The sequence below is a fragment of the Pezoporus flaviventris genome, unplaced genomic scaffold (genome assembly GCF_033815535.1).
Source record: "Pezoporus flaviventris isolate CSIRO_AGI_PZ_B2104156 unplaced genomic scaffold, CSIRO_AGI_Pfla_v1 ptg000015l, whole genome shotgun sequence".
Classification (NCBI taxonomy): Eukaryota; Metazoa; Chordata; class Aves; order Psittaciformes; family Psittacidae; genus Pezoporus; species Pezoporus flaviventris.
This window is the reverse complement of record NW_026892563.1, coordinates 1,146,173-1,170,978: the sequence shown is the minus strand read 5'-3', so window position 1 is coordinate 1,170,978 and position 24,806 is coordinate 1,146,173. Positions and strand designations below refer to the sequence as shown.

General features: G+C 41.1%; 1 protein-coding gene across 5 annotated transcripts in view; it reads right to left on the bottom strand.

Moving 5' to 3' along the window:
- Positions 1-739: 739 nt before the first annotated feature.
- The window catches only part of REPS2 (RALBP1 associated Eps domain containing 2), a 99,607-nt gene continuing 75,540 nt past the window's right edge, over positions 740-24,806 (bottom strand). For 3 of the 5 annotated variants that reach the window (XM_061453155.1, XM_061453156.1, XM_061453160.1), the window contains exons 14-18: positions 19,011-19,075; positions 6,671-6,754; positions 4,098-4,243; positions 2,735-2,840; positions 740-1,322 (exon numbers count right to left, since the gene is read on the bottom strand). In XM_061453155.1, coding sequence (XP_061309139.1) covers positions 1,254-1,322; positions 2,735-2,840; positions 4,098-4,243; positions 6,671-6,754; positions 19,011-19,075 — 470 coding nt within the window. In that variant the 3' untranslated portion in view covers positions 740-1,253. The remainder of the gene's footprint in view (positions 1,323-2,734; positions 2,841-4,097; positions 4,244-6,670; positions 6,755-19,010; positions 19,076-24,806) is intronic. The other 2 variants (XM_061453157.1, XM_061453158.1) reach the window with 2 other exon arrangements.

Genomic DNA, 24,806 nt, shown 5'->3' with positions numbered 1-24,806 from the left:
CGTTATGCCTGAAGTCACCCCATCTAAGAGTACTGAGCCAGCTTCCATTGCCAGAACTGAGACCGAAGCCAAGGACCACTGCATCCACGGAAAAATCCCCATGGGATTCAGTTTGCCCTGGATCAGCTTAAAAAATAATCATTGCTTCTTCTTTTAGAAAATAGATGGGCATTAGCAGCTTCACCCTATCAGTAGCATCTCCAGCGAGGTACAAAGGAACCTGAATGAAATCCTGTTGTAGAAGGCAATTATTTCCATCACACATTTTATAACCTCATGTATAGCACTTTTGCTATCTTTCTTCTTTTGGAAATACAGTTCTTGTACACATCCTTAGAACAGATCAGCAGCTATTAAGACAAAGCAGACTAATACAAAGGTACATACAATAGCTTTTGTAAAATGCCCCGAATGCATTTTGAACCTCTTGTTAGAAATAGATGGTTAAAAAAAAAATAAAGAAGAAAAGCTATAAGTCAGTGATCTCTGACACGCTGAAAGTATGCAGAGACACTGTCAGTTGCAAGCAAGTGATCAAACACTAGTGGAGAAGAAACAGTTATAGCTCAAAACCCACTTTTTTTTTTGTAATTACCAAAATAATTATATTTTTGTATTTTTCACTGTTCTCTGCTATGATTTGAACTTATAAAATACAAGTTTTCTAACATTAAAATACATCCATGATTGCATAATAAACAGTACTAAGAAAATAATTATCTGACATGTGATTGCAGACTCTATGTCTAGTGAGCTTTATTCCTGTAGCATATTGAACTCACAGGAACTCTACCATGATACAATCCTACAGGAACCAGTAGCATCCAATAGCCCGCCTCAGAGAATGAGTTTTAAATGTAAGCAAGAACCCAGAAACGCTGTACCTCTTAATGACCGGGGCAGGAGGTGCTCACAGAACATGTATAAATCAGGAATTCTTTACATAAATAAAATACTCTCAGGTTATTCTTTTCAGTGATAAACTGCATTTACACGTTAGACTGGGAAGAGGGAGGAAAAAAGGCAAAGCATCCTTCAGCTCAGAAACATCCAGCAGTCAGATATTTATTTTCTGTACCTTCTTCACCTGCAAAGGCAATTGCGTGCTGTGGCGTGAAGGGAGACCCAACAAGCCGGTCCTCCCCACCATCACCAGCTTGGCAGAAACCCTGCTTAGCCCCACCAGGCTCCTCTTCTTGCAAGGCTGCTGGGACACGTGCTCTGCTTTTGCTGCTGCACGGCAGTGAGGGAAGTCACAAGACTGTGACAGGACGTAGCTGCTCCAGCTGCGTTTCCAAGGCAATTCGCTCCTTGTGAACCTCCTGCAGGACGGAGAGATGTGCTGTAACTTCTGGGATGCTCACGTGCCCCACTGCACTCCAGTGAAAAGCATCCAGGCAAACCACTGGCACTGACTGGAGGCTTCAGGCTCTGCTGTGAAGTAATTCTCCTTGTGGTCTCAAAACACTGTACTATTGCCACACTATCACCCTGCACAGCCATCTAGTGTCTCCTCCTTACAGTGGAGCAATACTTGTTTGGACAATCATGGAGAGAAGCAGTCATCCGATACCTTGGGATGAAGGGAAGCTGGCCACAAATGGCTATTTTTACCAAAGAAAATCAGGTTATCTTGAAAATACATTTCCCTCAAAACTGCTTTCTGAGAATTTCTGGTTGACACAACTAATCTCTTTCCTTTTGGAAATGAATGAGACAGCCTTTCTAAGACAACACAGGTTTTGCAATCTACCTCTTTGACAGCTGTGGCAGGAAGATCATGCGCCTCAGTCAGAAACTAACTGTGAAGACTTTGGGGATCAGTGGTTTTTGGGAAAGCCTTTCCTGGTCTCAAGGCTGGCCCTACACTGAGGGACATTCATAAAAACAGCAAAGCCCTGCTCCATCAGAAAGCTTCCAGGCAGCAATATGACTTAAAAGACAAATTCAGTTTCCTGCTCTCATGTGAATTTAGGCAAATCTCTGTCTTTCTGTGCCTCTTCTACGCTGCTGTAAAATACAGGTAACAGCATTGGCCTGCTTTGTGAAGGACAGAGAATACTGAAGATAGTGCATGGAAGCAAATAAGATCTGAGCCAAGGAATGACAGCAATGTGTTGTCATTGTAAGTTTTAATCTCCATGCTTATTTCAATTACTGTCCTATATTTTGCTATGAGTTCACTACAAAGCATCCACCCTGCTTCTCTCTCAGGAGGTCCCTAAAAAGCAGTTAAAAAATTATATTAAATAAAGTTGAATATGCAATCAAACTTTCACACTGACTGAACTGGGGGTTCACCTCTCTTTCCAATCAAGTGCCCATTCACAATATACAAAGAGGAAAAAGCTGTAGCTGATCAAAAACTAAAGCCTGTATTAGCCTTGAACTAAGGCAACAGAAAAATAAGAACTGATATTTAAATTTTTGAGAACAGTGTTCAGCTCTAGGGCCCACAACATATGAAGGATGTGGACCTGTTGGAGTGAGTCCAGAGCAGGGCCACAAAGATGACCAAAGGGCTCTAACTGCCAGTGGAGCTGCAGGCCCATAGGCTTTAACTTTTCCCAGAAAGCCTCATCCAACCCACTCATACAGCATACTTATTCCCTTCCAGAAAGCAGGAAAGTAACGCAGAAGGTCTCATCTGAAAGGATGAACAAGATTCTCTGCTAGAGTTGACACATAACTGATTTTAGAGAGCTTTGTCACCAGTTTTCAATGCATTCCTTACCTTCAGCTGCTGCTGGAGCTCACTGTTCAACCTGGCGAGCACAGCATTGGCTTCCTTGTTTTTGCGTATAGCAGTCTGAATAGCCCTTTTCTGCTTGGAAGACTGTCTGCCAAACAGATAAATACAAAACATTTCAATTAAGAGCCTCAATAGTGGCTGATGCCAGAAGATCAGACATCCATTTTGCATGTCTGTACTCTATACACACTGGACTACAGCTCTAGACACACTGGACTACACTTCAAAGACAAGGTAAAAACTAGAGATTGAAGAGAAGAAAAATGTAACACTGAAATTTATCAGGTAGACTATATGAAAGTAAAATATAGGCTATAAGGTAATAAATTATAGGAAAAACAATTAAAAACAGGGCAATATGTCTGTGGTCATTTAAACATTTTAGGAAAGATACAGCGAAAGCAGGATTAAGCTGAAGTGTGAACAATGTTATTATCTTTCTTTGAACCACTAACAGAATATGCACTCCCTAAGCACAAAATAACACTTCAAGAGCATTCTAGGAGTCTTACTACGTATTCCAATCTCCAATTATGCAGCACAGATTCAGTCTACTGATTAACAATTTGCTAAGGGCTGCTCAACTGATCTGGGCAGCTTGGTTTTGTTTCAGACTGAAGCAGATGTCTTTACAAGCTTTTGGTGAAGATGGGCTATAATGTTTGCACACTTTCAGTTGAGGGAGATGTATAGATCCAATAGGGCTTCAAGTGCCTTCATTTACCGTTTGTACAGCCCCTTCTCCACTGCCATTAAATAAATATATAGTGAAATACCTACAAGTCTTTGTTGCTGACATCTTCAACAGCTGTATTTATGACAGCAAACAACAATTTGGCAATCACTGTTTATCACAAGTGGTCTATGGCTCAGCTCATACCAGAGGCGAGCTCATTTCCAATCTGCCTTGTGATGAAGAAATATCACAAAGATATGACCAACATCAAGCACTTCGTGACTCAGTTTCCTGGACATTTCTGTGGTTCTATCTGTCTATATGAATGAGAAAAACTTCAGAAGATATGTGCAAGGAAAAATGCACATCCACAGATCTAAAAGAGATTGTGTGAGAGATGCTGGTTGAACAGCTACGTTTGCTCTTCAGACATGTCTACCACATACAGAGGTAAAACACCTTTGAAGAGGCTATCAATCAAATATTTCCAACTTAAACAGTCACCACAGACTTAGTTTGTGTTTGAGAAGACACATGTAGATGTCAGAGATCTGCATCTTGTGAAGCATTCTCAAAACCAGAACTATTAAGCACAAAATCACGCAAAGAGCAAACCCAGCCATATCAGATCTCATGGCGCAGTTTGACGTGCTTGGTACAGGTTTTTACTTTTGGACTGGGAGGTGAGGCTTGACTGCTGGTGCGGAAGGAGTCGCATTTATAGTGGGAGAAAGCTCAGGGGTCTCCAGCCCCTGTGCCTCTGCCCGGAGCTTCCTGCGGGTGGGTTTGGAAGGCGGCTGAGCAAGAACAACCTCCTGCAAGGAAGAAACATCAAGATTTAGTCAGGCCATATGTGTCCCATCATAAGGCTGGGGAATACTTGTGACACAGAAATTCTTGACAGCTGGCCTACGATTTCATAATTTAAAGAGGTACTGAGCTTAATTCAGATGTAGTAATAGCCTCTCAGGTTTCTGACTTCGAAAAAGGAACAAATAACTCCTGCAACCCCTGAATGAATGAAATGATTATACTGATGTTTTGTCTTCATCTAGATGACAGGCTTTTCAGAACTGGATTGTATAGCTCTGTGTGCAACTTATTACCTCACCCATACAGCATGGAGACTCTGCCTGCTCCCCTCCTCTCTTACATGAATCAACACTGAAAATAACTTAGGAAGACAAATGTATAAAATTATCCATGCAAAATTAACATGCTGGAAGTGTAGAAAGCCAGTTATTTCTCTTGATAAGCTACATCAAAGAAACAGTCTGGTTTTTAGGTAAAAGAAAGTGTCTTGGATTTTTAACAATTCAGTAGTAAGAAGTGTTTTCATTATTTTAAATTAAGACATCCTTTCTTTTGCAATGAGAAGCAGTTTTAATGCCTTATATCTGTTTTAAATCTGAAATATAAATATATCCTTTCCAGTGCATTCTATTATTAGTGCTCTTTTACAAGAAATATAACTATTACTGCCCCATTTCATGAATGAGAAAGCTAAGATTTAAAAGGATGAAGTGACTTGATGAAAGTGTCAGTCACAGACCAGAGACCAAATTTTATTATCACTTCAAGAGTGCACATTTTACTGGGCCAGACTTTCTTCCTTACATATGTTAATTTAAGAAGAAAAAAAAAAAAGAAAAAAGAAAAAGGAAGCATTTAATGACTTAGCAATCATAAGGAGAAAAAAACAACAAAACCCCAACACTGTAGTAAGCAGCCTCACTCAGCAGAAGAGACTAGTATGAGTGATACAGAATGAAACCAACATAGGACCATCAATAATGAGTATTAGAGGGATTACAATTATTAGAGGAAGTAGAATTATAAGGAAACAAGGGATTTCAACACTAAAAACCAGTTCTGCCATTACTGGAAAAATCTAAAAATACTATTAGATCTTTTGATCAGGATGTCAGCATACCAGCACTGCACAGATCTCAAAGAATATAATACTCTGAAATCCTACGCATATGTGCAGCTCCTGCAGCAAGTGAGGAACTTGCATATGCCTTCAACAACTATACACTGGCTAGAGGCCAAATCCATTACCCCAGTCTGTCATAAATTGCCAAAAACCTAATAAAAACCATAGGATAAGTCCCTCTTCCATTTCAAATGCAATATTGGAAGAAATACCTAAAAGATCCAATACCTAAAAGCAGAATCCTCCACAAGGGCTCTTTGGCTGGCTGCTGTTGCACCAGCCTGTGGAAGGTGGGTCAGCACTGAGCCAACAACCTGCCTCCTGAGCCTCACAGGCTGGGGTTCTCTGTATTTACGGATCCAGATGGGGTGAGGGCAAGCATGAAGTAGGTGGACCGCAAGTATTTCATTTCCCCAGCAGGGCTGCAAAGCAAGGCAAGGAAGAAGCAGGGCCAGGCTAAAAGTAGCATGCAGTGAGCACAAACAGATCAAGGATGCTGCTTGGAAAGCCCTATCATATATAGGAAATTATGCTGGACATTTGTCTGTGCCCCCCATTAGGGTAAGACGTGCAATAACTCTCCCTGGTCAAAGTACATACTACATACAGCACCTGCCAACGGTTCTTGGTTGGGCTGAGCAAAGGTCTTGCAGGTGCTTCCTGGCTGCCAGAGAGGGGAGGATCTGAGGGCAGATTTGTCAAAACCTGTTCTGCCTGGGACTGGAACCTTCCTTCTGGGTGGAAGGAGGCAGTAGGATCGTGCCAAGAGCGGGAAAATGCTCACAGACCACTTTATCCCTAAGCAAGGCCCTCTGAAGAGCGTCACTGCAAGTTACACAAATGTTCATACAAAAACATACTAGAAACGGCACATCTTGAGCAAATCTCTCCCCGTCTATGTACATTTAGATCCTGACCTCTAGCAAACGGGTGTGTTTACATCAAACCCAAATCCTCAGTAACTGGAAGCAAGAAATGCATCACAAGCGAGATGGGGGTCGAGCATAATCAAACTTTATTTTCTTCCCTATGGCTCCACAAGTCCTTACTGATTTGAAACAAATGGCGAGCTGCCTCTCTTAAAGCACATGCATCAGTGTGTATGTAAAGAGAGCTTTCTTAATGATTTATCTGAGCTGTTGTCACACGCGAACCCAGCTCTCTCTAGTGCCTTGACCTCCAGAGAAGGTAAACATGTAAAATTTGTAACCCCAACCCTCTGTTTAATTGCTTTAAAACTTAAAACAACCACATTTGTTGATGAAGACAAACCACTCCACAATGGTACAATGCGTGCAGGTCTCACCTTTTTTGCTGAACTGTTTTCTTCTGCCTGCACCGGAGGTCTATTCATCTGAGGATGTAATTCAACCTCAGATGGTTGCTCTGTCTGCAACAACAAGTCAGTCATTGCTACACCCAGAAAATGAGTAGCAGTCACATAAAGTCAATGAAAGGAAACGTTATACACAAAAGAAAAGTTATTTTAACAATTCAGCAGCAGGGGAAATGGATTTAGGATGATAGCCGAATGGATGACATATGTATTTTGCAGATTTCTAATGAAATGGTTTTCTTGTATTTTATAGTGCTAGGAAAACCAGAGAAAAGTTTTTCTGTGAAAAAACATGTCTCTGTAAATGACCTAATATTCAGAATTTCTTCTAGAGTTACTCTTATGGTCTAAATAATCAGAGAAGAAGAGGTAGATAAAAGCTAGAAAGATCTTGGATGTGGCCTTTCACCTTATTATCTCCTGACAGTGATGAAAATTCATTGGAGTAAGCCTCTGCCTTTGAAGTTTGCAAGTCTAGAGTGAGAAAGTTGGAATTATACCAAAAATCCCAGGAAAGCTTCTGAAAACACAAGTCATAAAAGAAGCCAAATAAGTTTTCCCTCCTTCCTTCTCACCTTTCAAACAGAAACTGAGCTGAATGCTCACCACACAGGTCTACGCTTCTGCAAAAAAAGAACACGCTCCCACTAGCATATCTGACTGAGCAGCAAATTAAAACACAGGGTTGATCCCTTGCTTTGCCTCTCCTGAAATCTTTCCACATCTTTCCATGTCCTTCACCAGGACAGGGCACAGCACATCAGCTAAGGGAGGGCAGCAGGATTTAGAGCTGCCTGCCCTAGGTGTGCAGCAGCAAACACGGTATAAACACTGTGGCTGTTCTGTCCAGAAGGTATGAGCTGGCTCTCCCAGAGGGGAAAGGCAGGCAGGAGCAGGAGGCTGAGGGCAGCCGGCACTGGCAGACTTCTCCTCTTTCCCAACTCCTGCCAAGTTGGAGCCACGCTGACAGCAGCCTCCAGGCAACCCAACGTACTGCTCCCTCCTCAAAAAAGGCACATTTCTCAGAGGTGAAAGCCTGCTTTTAAAACCAAGTTCAGGGTAAAGCACAAACTTTTAAGGGGCCAGCATTACCCAGGGTTTAACCATAAGGCAAACAAAAATGACAGAAAGCACAGAATTTGGCGTACTTTAACAGAAGTTAGAACTATACAGTAAGATGCAGGGGAAACATGGTTCTGTCAGGTTACTGCTGCTCTCCAGCCATATGGCGTTGCACATGTGCACAGAGGAGGGAGATTTGAGATCTTTTTTTTAAGACATATGTAATTCCTTGGGAGAAGAGGAAAAGGTTTTGGCTGACAAGATTTCTCTCCCCCCTTTTTTAAGTATGCTATATCTGTAGTGTTATGTGATGGTTAGAAAAATAAAACCTCACCCTGTAATTTTCCAATATCTTAATATCAATATCCTAAATATTGGGACTTTAATAAGTATTGGATATTGAGATTTGAATTCTAGAAAGCTTTTCATGGGTTGAAGTAATGCTTCTGTAACTAGATTTCTGGTACAAACAGGAGAGTGAAATGGAAAAAGCAATCTTCTTTTTCTGTCTACAAAAATCAAAGACATTTAAAAGTCCACTTAATGCAACAGAGAATTTCTTTATCAGCAAGCTGAATAGCCCACAATCTCCGCAATTTCTACATCCACTTTTTATGTATTTGAAAGAAATGAAGGCCCTAAGCATTGTAACAGTGGCCCGACAAAGTCCACAGGGCTTTCATGAATAATTTGGGGATTGGAAAATTCAAATACCCACAGAGCCACACAATAAATTTGGGCCCAAACAACATCACTTTGACAAATTTAGGGACAGCAAGAGTAAACATAGTCTTTCAGAGAGCCACATAATATACATATTACAAACTCTTCATGGCATAGCTTTACTGCACAAAACAAAGCAGTAACAGAGAAATACAAGAACCAGCTCTTGATGACCCTTCTTGGACAGGGAGCACTAGATATCCCCCTGACCTGGGAAGGTGGGCAGTTTCTGATGCTCATGCTCTTGTCAGAATCTACATTACACCTTGCATGAAAAGCAAGAATAGATCAATTTATTCCACAGAATTAAAAAGAATGGAGACCAACTCCATGTTATTTGCATGTAGACAAAATGCAGTTTCTCAAGAACCAATGTGTTTGAACAGTGTAGATGTAACTAAATATCATGGCACTCTACAATGTCAATTGCAAACAAGCTGGAAAATTGAAATGACCATAAGGTAAAGGACCTAGAAAAGAAAAACAAAAACAACTCACAAACTTTTGCAGGAACATCCACATTCTTCCCCCTCCCTTTTTTTTTTTTTTTTTTTTTTTATGGTCTCATTACAGGAGGATCCTGTTTTAAACCGAAGGGAATTGAAAAGGGGAGGGGGGGAGGGACACATAAACTTTATGTGGAAGCAAATACAAATCAGAGTGCTGATGCCAAAAAGGGCAAGATTTCAAAATTTCCAACGGCTTGACATCACTGTTCCTACTGATGCAAGGCACGTCTTTTCACTAGCTAAGTGCTGTGATGTGGCTGTCAGCCTAACAGCTGTGGCAACCACTGTGCTGCAGGGCTGCAGTACACGCTGCCAGGACATGAGGACAGCAAAGCTCAGCAGCCAGCCAGGCAGGGCATGGCTGGACCAGGCAGGTGGCAAAAATAAATAAGTAGTTAAATTTAAAAAAAAAAAAAGAAAGAAAAATAAACCCAAAACCCAACTAGTTCTGGTGATGCAGCTCATGCATAATGAATAAAAACAAGTGACTGCCATGTCCCTAAAGTGCCACCTAGTGGCATGTGCGACAGGCCATTTCTGAGCTCTCTGCTTAGAGGAGAATACTAAAAACTCACTGCATTATTCAGTCTGCAGATTGAGCCTGGTCGGCAAGGTGGGCAGACAGCTGGGCTGGACACAAACCTCTGCTCTTTGGAGTCTCCCTTCCCTGTCATGCAAAGGCCAGGTCTACACATTAATGATATGCCATCAGCTACAAGTTCTCCTCTATGAAAAAATCTCCATTCTTCAGTGTGACATGCCTGAAGATGGACAGGCATTAAACCAGGCAAAAATCTTTTGACTGCAACATACATCAATGCAAAAACGGTTTGCTCATCCAGCTAACCCAACAAGTCCTCCAGCCAAGGCCTTAGAAGCTTTACAAATACATTTGCAAGTTAATGTCTCCCCACATTGGCCCACACAGATTTTTAAAGGAAAAATAGCTCCTGCTTTTAATTTTGGTAGAGATTCTTCACAGATTGCCTTTCCTTCAGTGATTTGGATGCGGGATGAAAGCAAGTCCCTGTGGTCTTCTGGTCATGGATACAGTGAGACTGACTAAAGGGCACTCCACACTCCAGTCTGATCTCCTACAGTAGAGTGTAAGGAAAAGGTAATCCATCAGGAGCAGCTGAGTTGGGTTCCCTTCAGTTCCGCATTGGCTTTATACCATGCTTAGTATAGTATCTGGACAACTCATTTCTCATTCAGAAACTCAGCAATGAACTGTCTCCTTCAATCACAGCAATGTCTTATAATTTTCTTACATCTTTGATGCTTCTCACCATTATATTAGAGTTTAAAAATCTTCACCACTGGTTTATAAAACTGAAAGGTTATACAATATGAAATATGGTCTTCTGGAAGAAAATTCAGCTAGTAGTGTAAAAGTGCTTCAATGGAAGTTTCTCACTCATGTCCACAGAACTGAGCATACTACTGGTATAGAAGTGCTGCTGTGCTGGCAAGTACGGCTGGGTCCATATCCAAGGTTTGCAGTAGATGAGCAAAGAATATCCTGCTCATGTGTGCCATCAGCAGGGCAAAAAAACCAGAGTCTGCAGACCAGGACTAAGGGTATCTTGATTTTAGAAAAGTAAGGGGCCACAGAAAAGAGCAAGAGTGTCCTATTCGAAACCTCCTAAAGATCTTCTCTTTGCAAAGACATAAATCCAGTTATTAACAGGTAGTATCTCCTTTTTCCCCACTGCAGTCTTGTATTTTCTAGGAATAGCCATACCCTCCTCATTCTTCCAGGCAGAAGGTAAAACTAGCCAACAAAGTTTCTGTACATCTGCTATGGCCAGACACCAACTTGTGACCTACAGCAAATGGTAAGCATTATGAGAGATAACTCCTCATTGTTAAGGAGAGCATGAGGAAGTCACAAATGCTCATTCTTTCATCACATGACCTTTGACCGGCTATTCATAATCCCCTCACCGCTCCATGCGATGATACTTAACAGTACCTTTTTAAAAGAATACGTAATTCTCACTTAAGCACTAAGTGCTTTGAAAACCTCAGATGAAAGATTTTCATAACTGTAAGACAGCACATTACCTTAACAACTGGTTCTCCACTTATATTTCCAGTTCTTCTGCTTTGCAATGCTGGATTATATGTAGATTTCACATACACTTTTCAAGACAATCTGTCAGTGATCTTCCAGAACAGAAGCTACATGGAGCTTTCATATTTGTGTTATTCAAGAGCCTTTTCTCAAGAGGTGAGGTATATACATTCAGTCTTCCCGCCCCCCCCAATTCAATCTCGCCCACACTTACGCTCCAGGCCAACTTTACACATGGAAATAGTCCCATTGTAGTCAATGGTACTACTCACAGAAATGAAATTGTCTCTGTGCATTCACTGGAATAGCCTATAATCATTACCTATACAATGCCACTGCTTAGCGTTGCAAAAAAAAGTATTCAGAACAGCTTATCTGCAAGAAAAAGGAGGATACTAAATACGCTTAATGCTCAGTATGTGCCCACTGCAATCTTCTATCATCTCTATGCAAGTTCATTTATGAGGTATTTTGCTCCTTTCTAAACATTCATATTTTTGCACTAAATGACAATTCCTAAGAAGTCAAGATGTCTCAACTCCAGTTTCTGTGAGTCTTGTGCATCCCACACTGAATCATCATTTCTTTTTATTACTTGTTTCAGAAACTGAAAATGGCAAGATGGAAAGAAAACCCATAGGGATGTAAATGCAACAAGCTGCCAGGGTCTTAGTGTGCTGCCTGCTTTCTCAGTGCTGTGAAGCCCTGAAGTTTTGATAAGCTTTTTCTTTCCCCGAGCTATCTGAGGGCTGGTGATAAGACTGAGGAAAGAGGCAGTAAATACAAACAAATTGCTGCAAAATACAGCCCATTTGCAGGGAAAGAACAGGACCCAGATGGAAGCATTAACAATCTGGTTTAATACTCTGCTTCCACAAAACCAGATTAATGTAAGCTAGAAAGGGGTATGTGCATTCCACTTGAGATAGAAGCATTGGATTCTTAGCTTTTTTGTTGTTATTACAATAAATGCGAAGCCAAATTCAAAAATTGTTACAACACGTTTTAATTAAGGTAGTCACCCTTCTTCTACTCTCCCAGAAACCTCTTCAGAAAGGATTTTATGGCATCCATCAACTACTCCCCAAATTCAATTTTAACTGTGCTACTTTCCACCACTTCTTAAATTGTAATTTATATTGTCTGGCTGGTGTAGATTTAATATATAATTTTCATGAGAGGAAGATAATCCACTTGTACTATATTAAAGTGGCAGATGGCAAAATCTTTCATGTTCTAGAAGACTTTCAGTTCTACTGCAGTTACAGGCTTCTTCAGTACTTGCTGCACTGATTATAGTACGTATGTTATTCTGCAGCCAAGACCATGGAGATGATCAAAAAACTCTCCCTCTTCTTGCACAGTGGTTGTAAATGCAAGATAAGAATGCATTCATTTAGTTTTATATAAAATGGTTGTCCAGTAGAATACCACCATGTATACAAATAGCATGCTCCCAAAAGCGAATTCTTCATACTTTTTTTTGTTTTGTAATTTCTATTTCTATTACAAAGAAGTTCCTTCCTGTAAAACTCCAGGTGTCCTGCCAGTACTTGAAATTCCTCACATAATTTTACAGAGTAAGACAGTGCCTCAGCTGGATGAATATTTTCTCCAAACAACCTCATAACTGAGAGAGTTGGGCTTGTTCAGCCTGCAGAACAGAAGGTTCTGGGGAGACCTCAGTGCAGCCTTCCAGTATCTAAAGGGGCCTACAAGAAATCTGGAGAGGGACTTTTCACAAGAGCATGTAGTGATAGGACAAGGGGGAATGATGTTAAACTGAAAGAGGGGAGATGTAGATTAGATATGAGGAAGAAGTTCTTCACTATGAGGGTGGTGAGACACTGGCACAGGTTGCCCAGAGAAGCTGTGGCTGCCCCATCCCTGGCAGTGTTCAAGGCCAGGTTGGACAGTGCTTGGAGCAACTGGTCTAGTGGAAGGTGTCCCTGCCCATGGCAGAGGGGTTGGAACTGGATGATCTCTAAGGTCCCTTCCAATCCAAACCTATGATTCTGTGATAACAGAGACAAGCAAGCCCTACCTCATCCTCCATGTATCTCAGCTTTACAGACATTGGTGGTGGGGAAGCAGCCAGACCAGCTCCAAGCACAGAGCCTACAGGTGGCCTCTCAGGAGGCCATGAGGTCCCAGCAGGACAGACAGGAACCCTTCCCCATCTCTCAGCCTCAGTGCTGCAGATCAGCATGGGCATGCGTAATCAAAAATGACAGACCCAGACTGAGCATACCCCGTGCTTGTGGGTCTCAGTGGATTCAGCAGAACTTGGAGCCATGTTAGTGAAGACAACTTTTTGAACTGGGTCCCAGTTTCCACTTGCGATTTGGGATGATGAATGGCCAAAAAGCTTCACGGAATTTTGAAGTATCAAGTAACATTTGGAGAGCAGAACATTCAATATGTTAAAAAGAATAATATCTTTGCTTTCCAAAAACACCAGGTGCCTGCGACTGGGCAGGGTGACCCACCCATCATCCCTCACAGCACTTGGTTTCCATGATGACTTCACCAAATCCATAACATGTAATGGTAACGATCACCACTAAACTGACAGCCTAATTCTGAGCTCATGTAACACAGTGAGATTTTACTCTTCAGAGCTGCACTGTACTCAGGATACCTCAATTTGATAATGTTAACAGCTGCCTACCTACTTCACTCCACTTGAACACTTTGCCTTCACCCATAATTTTTTCAGCACCTGTCAAAACTGCCAGTATAGAACCAGTGGGAAAACCAGGTCCCAAAGTCTCCAGAAATAAAAGTCCAGAACAAACCAGTGTGAATTTACAAAATCAACAGGCTTAGAATTTAGAGTCTGGGAAAAGAGACTAGGAACATAAGTTTTTTCAGCCAAGATACACATGTTTTTTTTCCAGTCGCACTGTTTTCAAATGCCCTTATACAGCACGGCCAGGTCTGAAGATACGCCTTCATTATTGCACAGGAAGGTAGTGAAATAGAGTGATTCAAATAAAGGAATGTTGATCTAATTGGGCAGTGTTGCGGACAGTGAGCTGATGTTGGATAAAATCCTAAAGTTATATTTGCTCTTCAGTGTTCATCCATAATTCCTATTAACATAAAGATGCTACTAAATCTACCACAGTAAGCAGCTGTGGTAAACAACTCTGTAGGCCTAAAAGCCGACAGTAATGAAGTATTACTTTGTTTTCCATTTAAAAAAAAACAGAGGCTTAAATGAGATGTGTGTACACATTTGATTCCAGTGGAATGTTATTCATGAGCACCCAAATTTATTTCCTATCTGGAATCTGTGTCACTGCAAATCAGCTACATAGCTATTGCCTTCCTATTGTGATTCTTACTGCCTCCAAGTTACACAAATATTCCATGTACAGCCCTGGATCTACACAAAAGTTTGGGGGCCATCTTTATGACGTTTCTCCTTGATGACTTCAGTTTACTATTAAGTTAGGAACGTGGGATCAGGAAAAATCACCTGAGCCTCTGAATCTAGTCCTCTACAAGCCCAGAGAAAAAAACCCATAGGTATTCCAACAAGCTACAGGTTATCTGTTCTGTATACCATCACTCAGGCTCAGGGGTTGATATAAAACCCTCTAAAAACTTTTTAAAAGCCCCCAGAATTAAAGAAGAGTGGAAAAGCCATAACTATAGCATGTTACGGGAAGTGAGAGAGTTAAAACATTGCCACTGTCCAAAGTCTGTACAACAGCTTGCAGCATGTTAAATATTTGTGGTCCAAAGAAATAGGGAAACTAATGGAGAGAAAATTACCCTTAAATCCAGGCGGCTACTGCAGACTTGCTGTGAGATGTGCTATTAGGGATTACAGAAGGTGTCAGTGAAGTTACACAGGCATATACACAGTAATAAAACGCTTCAAAACGACGTATTATCCCAAACAAAACTCTAGTCTTTGTATAAACCTGTTTCCGTACATAATCTTTTCAAGTGCCCTTTATAGGATTTAGGCAAATCTTAAATTACTTACTTTTCTTAATAGGAAAGCAACATGAACTGAAAATACTAATAAAGCATTTTATACTGCATTTCACAGTATCTTACTGGAAACATCATATGGGCTAGAACTGGGGTTAAAAGATCATAAATTGGAGATAATGGGGTATCCACATTATAGAAACGTGTCTTTTGTCCATCTTTATGAATTCAATTTATTTACAATTACCATAAGGACCTCAGACGAAAGCACTACTGCACCAGATAAATGTCTGTTGAAAGCTCTGAGTAAACCTAGGTACAGTTTGTGGACTGATACAAAGTTGACAGAATGCTGACTTTAGCAATGGAGAAAAATCCCAAGGAGATGGAGCTACCATAGCCTTTTAGAGGCCACCAAGAAGAGGAAAAGAAAATGCAAAGTTAATCCACAAACTCTTTAAAACTCATCATAGAGGTGAGAAGAGATACAGCCACATCTGTAAAGGTGTCTACCCACCAGAGGTGTGGAATGGCACAGGCTGACCACACAGCAACCCAGCACAGAGAAGCCAGCCCCACTGCTATTTCATAGAATCATAGAATAGTTAGGGTTGGAAAGGGCCTTAAGATCATTAGGTTCCAACCCCCCTGCTATAGGCAGGGACACCTCACACTAAACCATGCCACTCCAGGCTTCGTCCAAACTGGCCTTGAACACTGCCAGGGATGGAGCATTCACAACTTCCCTGGGCAACCCATTCCTCTGCCTCACCACCCTCACAATAAAGAACTTCTTCTTATATCCAATCTAAACTTCCCCTGTTTAAGTTTGAACCCGTTACCCCTTGTCCTGTCACTGCAGTCCCTAATGAAGAGTCCCTCCCCAGCATCCCTATAGGCCCCCTTCAGATACTGGAAGGCTGCTATGAGGTCTCCATGCAGCCTTCTCTTCTCCAGGCTGAACAGCCCCAGCTTTCTCAGCCTGTCTTCATATGGGAGGTGCTCCAGTCCTCTGTTCATCCTCGTGGCCCTCCTCTGGACTTGTTCCAACAGTTCCATGTCCTTTTTATGTTGAGAACACCAGAACTGTGCACAATACTCCAGGTGAGGTCTCACGAGAGCAGAGTAGAGGGGCAGGTTCCTCATAAACCAGCCATGTAATCACAGGATCCCAAGATCTGAGCCTCCCACAGTAAGCCTGGGCACCCACTGAGCTCAGGAGTCAAGGGCACAGCAGTATTAGCTTCAAGATTTACTTTGTACTATGCTCACCCAGTGATACAGTCCTCCACCCTCATTCAGCTGACTGAGCTATGGAGGCAGAGTTGGACATAATTTAAGCAGTTTGTGATGTGACTAGAGACATTTGGCACACTCTGAATAAGCAGTGTTTCAGTGTTACCAAGCTTGATTACCTTGGAGGTTCTGACAGGAAAAAGAATGTTTTCCTAAAGGTTGAAGCAAATTCCACTAAAACCAACAGCAATCCAGGACCAAAGTCAAGATGCCATTTCTATGTTGCTATTGATTAAGCTCACAGAAGGACTTCTGCTCCACTGAAATGTAATACCTAGGCCTTGGTACCTCTCTTTTACACACTTTGGCCTTTACATCCCACGAGGCCTTTAATCTCACTCTAAAGAGCCAACTGGTTCAAGCTGCTTCCCAGCCATCTATAGAAAACTGCAGTCCCCAGAAGAAATTATTTCCCTCTCCTCCTCCTCCATCAACTGATTTCCAAAGCTGAGCCAAAATAATCACACCATGAGCGCACTAATATGGTGCACAGCCACCTGAGATGTATGTGGGATTCGCTTCATTTACAAGCTGCATTTGTCATTCACAGTGCTTAACTGCAGGCATATAGCAAAATGATATGGCAATAAAATAGGATTTGCAATAGCATTGCTGAAAAATAAGTTAAACCAGAAATTTAAGAAGAGTTTAGTAAACTCTGAAACAGGAAAAGTTGAAGGTGCAATTTCAGCATCATGACTTTTCTTCAGTTCTTGATCCTGCCTCAGTTTTGAAAGCAGATTCCTCCCTCTAACTTCTTCATGCTCTTTAAATCTAGGGCCCCACTGGACTAATGTAATCCACATGCTTACTTTTGCTTACGTCCTATTCGTAAGGGTCAGCTCAGCTGAATTATGACCACATCACACATACTTCCTTACTGCCTGTTACCTTTATCACAGAAAGGCATGCTTGGAGATAAAATAAGCAATGTGACCAGCAAGGTTTATTATGCTTTCAAGAACCAGTTTTATGTACATTTTTGCTAGATGTCAGAACAAGAATATTTTTATGAGATATTTGATATCTTCAAAAAGCATCAGAAATAAATTGAATAAACATAAGTGATGCATATAAGCAAAGCATCAGCTACATATTCATTACTGAGTAGGTACAGAAGCCACTCTATTTTTTTTCTTTTCTTTCAGAAACCAGATATTTGTATTGGAGAGGACTGGATCAAGAATTTCACGTAAGAATCTTCTTGTGTTTATCAGTTGAAAAAAGGCCTATAATCTGCATGGCTCACTGTAGGATAAGCAGTATTTTCTGGCAAGGAAGATGCTGGACATGAATAAACTAACATCTCTCCTCACTGCCCTGCTAAGGAAACACAAATCTATCTTAGTACAAGAAAACTAACAAGTAGCAGAACCTTTCTTGAAAACAGTGGTTTTACTCCCCCAAGAACAGGATTTGTTATATTCACTGCTTTTCCCAATAGCAGCAAGAGGGCTTGCACTGCACCGAGTTGGCATGCTGTGGCAAGTCCAAGCAGTGGCAGGAGGGCCAGTGTGGGTTGCAGCAACAGCTGCTGCAGGTACAAGGCAGGGAGGCAGTGAGCTTGTTGTGGGATCAGGAGAAGCCAAAGGAAAACACTGTTCTCTATAAAGTGTTAGAGAAAGCAGGAATGTGATAGGTCAAAACAAGGGGCATGTGGTATTAACAGTATGGCTAATGCCATAACAACTTGGAGGAAGCATGCAAGCTCAAAACAAAACACTCTACAGTCCTCAAGGTAGAAACTAGCTGCACTCAGATGCTAAAAAAAGGTTGTGGAGAGAAAAAGAGCTACTAGCTGCTGGTGGAGCTCAGGATGACAACGAGCCTTTTATCATCTCTATTGTAAGCCCTGTGCCATAGGAGTTCAACAGCAGACGCTTAAGAGCAGATCCAAAACACAAGTGAAGAATGTTTCTGGCCCGTGGATGGTGTCTCAATAAGTTTTTATACGTAATAGGCAGTTAGCTCCCATATGGCCTTGTTTTCTATTATTGTACTTCACCTAAAGGAATAATACATGAAGCATACTTCTGCCTGAGACTTAAGAGAGCCAAGAACATAAAAAGAACAAGACATTGATCCTCCATCATTTCCTAAAACCTGAAGAAGAATCTGGATTCAGATACACATACACATGATTGAGTCAATTTACATTGTGCTGTGGTTTTGTCATGTTTTAAAAGCAAACAAACAAAAACTCATCCAAAAGCAAACCAAAAGCACACCACTAATGGTTTGAAACTTGGTAACATCACTGACACTGCATACGCTTCCTTTCAGCGTTACTTTTTAAATCCCTGAGTGAAATAAACTGTTATTTACTGTTATAAACAGCTCCCATAGCAGGTGTCCTCTGAGCAGCTGAAGCTTGAGAACCAAATAGCAGGTATCAAGCCCATGCCTTCCGGGCATAAAACTCTCAGTAGGCTAGCATTAGCACCCTTTAATTTACAGTTTTGTGTAGTGGGTGCATATCAGCTCCACTACAAAGAGATGTAATGAGTGTGTAATTTGACACAGTAACACACCGGGCTAGAAAGACCAATGAAGGAAACTGCAGAGCAGACCGGAGTTGTGCATTAACTTGGAAGCAGGAATAACTGCCATACACAACTCAACTTGTGCTAACCACTGCAACAGTAACACAAGTAAGTGAATAACACACAAAGTATTATTTGTCCTTTGACCATACCTGAGACACAGAAGGTCGAGGGGGCAGCGCAGGTGGTGGTGGTGGCAGCCAGCCAGACCTCACAGCTGAACAGCGAGAAGAAAAAAAAAAAAAAAATAAAACCCACATTAATTCTAAATAAAACCAGAATTAGTTTCCATGCTAATTACTATTGAAGAGACCATATTCAATATTTTAATAACAGAAACCAAACTTTATTGAGCAAAACCTTGTTTGAAATGACTTCCTGAGTAGTTGAATGAGTAGTGACTTAATTGCTGTAAAACCCCACAATGTTATGGTAAAACAGCAGAGATGGAAGGCAGTAAGCCACAAAAGCTGTCACTAAAGCAATCCAATTGTAGTTTAAAAAAAAACCAGAAATGTTGTCTACTTGTCCTTGGGACTTTGCTCTTTGCCATTAACAGGGATTTTTATAAAGTGATGCTTTAGCATTTGCTCCAATAAAACACACTGTGTGGCAGAGTGCAGGCTTAAAAAGAAAACATCTGCCACGGAATTAACAGGATAAATGCTTAAATGAAGCAAAAAAAAGAAATCCATTTCTTTGGCTTGATGCTTTGTATTTGCATGTTATCACTTACTGGAGGTATTTTAGAGGAAGGAGAAGTAAGGAGAGGAAGACATCCTAATGGTTAGTTCAGGCCCCTCTAACGTAATGCAATGTCCGCTTTTAATTTGAGCCAGCACAAAGGGAGGGCAACAATCATGTAGGTCCAGCCACAATATCTCTGAGTTTCTGTAAAATACCTAAAAAGCACCACAGGAAAAAACTGCAGGACACATGATGGCTTCCAAAGGCATCGGAAGACAGGAAGCTAACACGGAGACAGCAACCAGGAGACCTTAGATGGGTTACCCTCCCCAGGCTCCTGTTGCACTGGGGGCTCTGCACTTAGGTGATTATTTGCATAGCAAAAAAAACCCCAACAATATTAAACTTAGAAATGCCTTTTACCACAATAATGTGAAGCCAGCAATTACATTTATACACTTTTTATTTTTATGCATGTTTTAAAAAGCCACAAAGACCATTATGAACCTTGTAAATGGGCTTATCCATTTACATATGTTATACACCAAGTCTAAAAATGTCTACATCGCTGAAAATATGAAGACAAAACCTATTAACCATTAAAGACAGCAGTGACAGAGTAAAAAATGTGTGGGTGAAAACAGTGATAACAGTCAGATTGGATATATACAGCTCCAAAGAGACTTACAACATATCAGAGTTTTTTAATGCTTTCTGTATATTCATCTCTTAAATAATGAGGCCTAAAATCACTGATCATCTTTTGAATCAAAATGAAGCCTGTTATTACTGTATGCAATGCCAAAGACAATTAAAACCCAACTTAGCTTAAGCAAGGGAGCCACTAACACACCTACAGGTGTAAGACATTTGAAAAAACATGGTCATTAGTATCCTCTGTCTTGCATTTAATGAGCTCTGTTTTAAGACCACTGCCATAGCAGCATGATGTCATCACTACTTTTCCATCTTTTCTGTGCAACTGATCTTCACAAAGGAACAGTGGAGTAAGAAAACTTCCTTTCCTTTAGTCTGAACTTCAGGTTATTATTTACTTTATCTGAGCACTGGCAACACCAGCTAGTAACTATATTTGAAAACACCATCCAATTCAAACACCAGCACTCTGTATGTCCACAAGCCACACGCCAGAATAGCCAATTAATAGGTTTGCTCAATATGGCATCTTCAGGAAACCTTGATGGAGCTGTGCTGTGACACTCCATGGAGACTACCTTTGTGCACTTTTCCCTCCCACCACCACCAGTGTTTAGCACTGTGAGGGTTTCATCTCTGCTCTCCAAACAGCTCCAACGTCATGGGGGAGCACAAATCATACACGCTTCCCAACAAGCCCATAGCAGCCCAATCATGGAGTTATGGAGTAGTACATTGCTGCCACTAGCACGGGAGTCCCTGGAAAGTGGCACATGGTATGGGGATCAGAGGTACTGAGGGCAGGCACTGGCCCCAGCAGCTCCCTTGGCCCTTCTGAATATACACAGTCCCCTCCAGGGCCCTGTAATTTTTGTGTTTGCTGGTTTACTCTGGCAGGACCTCAAAAGCTTTACTGCAAGTGCTGCATCCATTGAGAACTCACCACAGCTTCAGCTCTAGAGGATACAGCACTTACTGTCCTCACCTCCTGATTCTTCAAAACCAGCAATATACCTAGGAAAGCAGCACAGTCTTTATGCACAAAGTCACTGGGCTTGCTGGAAAAGCATCTCCTGAAGTGGCTGCACACACTGTGAAACTCCACAAGTCTCCTGAGATTTGGCCCACAAAATTTCAGAAGTAATTTTTCCATCAGATGGTCAAATTAAAAATTAATAGAAGAAAAATAAATATAAACCACAAAACCCACAAAACCTGCTTCTTCAGCTTTCAAATTACAGTATACATGAATTTAGCATTAAAGAAGTTAGATGCTTGCACCATGCGCATTTGACCCAGTTTCCTCTTTTTAATCCTGCAGAATCTAACTTAAGCTACTCATGAAATATTCATAAAATTCCTGCTGTTGCAGAACATCTTTGGCCTGTTGTTAGAAGGAAATCATACTTATGTGAGCACAATTGCTAAACAAGTTACTTGACTATGAGGACTCACAAAAACTCATACAAAACCTTTTTTCCCCACAGGGCAATAAAACAAAAAAATTAATGGCAAGTGCTGCATGCTTCAGCCTTCTCTAGTGCCATTACCCTAAAAGAGGACACTATTATCAGATACTTACAGATTTTTATGTATATCAGTAGGTGACTTGTACTATCAGGCTATTTCAGAATACCTTCCTCATTACTTTCTGAGAGACTGCCCCTTGCACAGATAGCCTCCTGCTGTTAGAGACAGCATGTTAGCTCTGAAAGCCAACACTAATACGGGAAGGAGGTCTGTTTTTAAAATGAAGGTACACTGTGACCGAGCAGCAAACAGCCAAATGTCCTATTTCAGGTGCATACCCCAGAGCCTGGATAAGCTGCATGCCACTGCTGTTGGAAAACAAGTCTTCACAGGCTGTGCAAAAGCAGAGGCAGCTGGAGGGAGCACAATGAGCCTTGCACAGGTTGATTGTAAGTGAGCAGTCCACTGACATTCAAACCAGGGTGAGTCACATAAAGCAACTCTCAGAGACAGCACTGTAGAAAGGCCATGCAGGTACCAGTAGAATAGATTTAAGCATATCCAGCATCCATATCACATGTATTCCTGTAAATGAGAGCATTTTCACGCACTAGTTACTCCCACAATGATAGCGATAACGCTTTTGGTTCAAAAATCATGGCTCTTTACTTAGCATGTTTACACTTTAAGGCAGATTATCTGCATGGAAAGCTTCCAGGACCATTTTTTTCTGCCCTATTTTGGCAATCACAAAGGTCTGATATCACTAACAGGACATCACACTAGATAAAAAAAAGAGAAACAGGTTTTTCCTATCTGAAGCTAGATTAATATTTTAAAACAAACAGCAGGCTGTAATTGTGCACTCTGAGAACAGGCCATGCCATGCTATCTGGCCATGCTGCTCTGCCTTCAGCTTCCCTGGCAGACAACAATCTAAGAAGGGGAGATCAGGGAAAACATAAAATTATCATAGGCCAATCAAACCTATGGGAAGCAGGTCTTCAGCTCACCAGGCACAGCAGCAGGGGAGGGTGCTAAAATGAGGGTGGAACAAATTTGGGCCTTTGGGACCCTTCAGAGAAACCAGTAAGAACAACATCCTGCACCTCTCTCACCCAATGATAGTTACTTGTCCTCTTGTTTCTCATTGTTGAGGAAAACTGCCATAATATACTAATTTTCTGTATGTGTGCTGGTTTTAAAATTTAATTAATACTGGAACAGCAGCACATAAGACTTCCTAAATAATTTCCATGGTTTTATTTCATTTCCCTTCTCTGCAGTTGTCTTCCTTCTTAGTTTTATAGGTATATCAACCTTACCCTGGGTATCACCTCAGACAAATTAAAGCTTTAGTTCTCTTTTTCATCTGAATTGAATATGTAACATAAGCAGTGTCCTGAAGAAGGGTTGCCTTCCTAGGTCAAGGGCCCATTTTGTACCTTGCTAAAGTGAAACTTTACCACCTACCAAAGGAGGCTGACTTCATCTCACATCAAAACCCTACACACTTTTAATCCTATAATCGAAAGGGCACTCTGAGTTTGGTCACTCTTCTTATTTCAGTCACCATTCCCAAACAGAGGAAGACGCCTTCATTCCTCAGCTGACACAGAGTGTAGCCCTAAGCAAACCCATCCTAAATCCAGGTTCTTGCTTCTGTTCTGCTTCATCACCACAAATAGCACCCCTTCCGCAACTGGGTGGGGATCATCCAGGGACTTAAATTGTAAGAAAACTCTGATAGGGTTTCTCAGTAGAGTCCTAGAATACCAGGTGGGAACGAACTTCAAGGATCATTTAGCCCAATGTTTCTTGACAAAAGCATGATCTAGACTAGAAGTCTCAGCAGTCTGTCCAGCTGATGTGCTTGTTATTTTTCAAGTGGATGCTAAAGCACTGTTGATCAAGGGAAAGGCTCATTGCACAGCAGATTTACATCGGTTTATGCTGCTTCAGAATGTTTAGCTCCCAGATCAGGCTTAACAAGACCAACCAATTAATCTTATCAGGAAGCAATGATCAGCAATACCGAAAACAATGGAAAAACTACACTCCAACAGAACGAATTATTCTTCAGTTCCTCAGACCACATAAGGCTTCAGTTCCTTAGGTAGCCTGGGAAGATGGCATTTTCAGCCCTCCACTCTGACACTACTTTGGAGAGTCTGAGATACTCTTCCTGCTTCTGCTGCCAAAGGCAGACTGCAGAAGGGCTCTGTGTCTAAGCCGGTTTCTATTTATCTCCATCTTACCAAACTTCCCTTCTAGCTCACAGAAACTGGTACTTGGATATTCCATAATACTGACACTGTTCTTTGTACTCCTTCATTTATTTACATTCCCAACAACAGCATTAGTAAGGTGATTGTGAAATAAATATTTTTCAAGTGATTCAAGTCATTAATTCTCACTCCTATGTCTGCAACATGAGAAATTTTAAAGCTGTAGCCAGGAATGTAAATTTAATGAAGAATTTGTGTAAGGTGGTTGTGAAATATCTATTTATCAATAATTCTTACAAATATCTTCTCAGAAGGTCATAGCAATGCAAAAAAAAAGATTTTCTAATCCTGATACTCCTTTTTTATCAGGTTTGTAAAAAGACTGAAGCAAGCATTGTCAGCACCAGAATAACCTTTCTTCTTACAGTTAGTTTTGGGAACCTGCTCAGCAGCAAAGCTTTGTGCACCCATCACACAGTGTGAATGATGTGACATACCTGATGTCACAGACACACTTGTTACAGCTGTGTTTCATGCGCTAATCATACAGAACATTACTCATACCTCAACTGCATGGAAAGTTATCCAAGTACTTTCCAAGTAATTAGAAAGAGATATAGCCAGAACTTAAGCAATTAATGCTTCTGCACAGTGAACTCACAGGTATGACTTCATTTTAGGGCACTGGTGTGCTTATATATTTGATGGGTCACTTTCTAATCAAACAAGCAAGACACCACTGGGGTGGGGTTTTATGTCCTTTTTTAATGCCCTATCCATGAAATTCAGCATGTTTTCAGTAAAATCTGCAAACCAGGTATTTTTTAACACTTACTTTCTGGCTTGGGTTTGGGGTATTTTTCTGTTTGTTTTGGTTTTTTTTAAATATCATATGACCACAACATC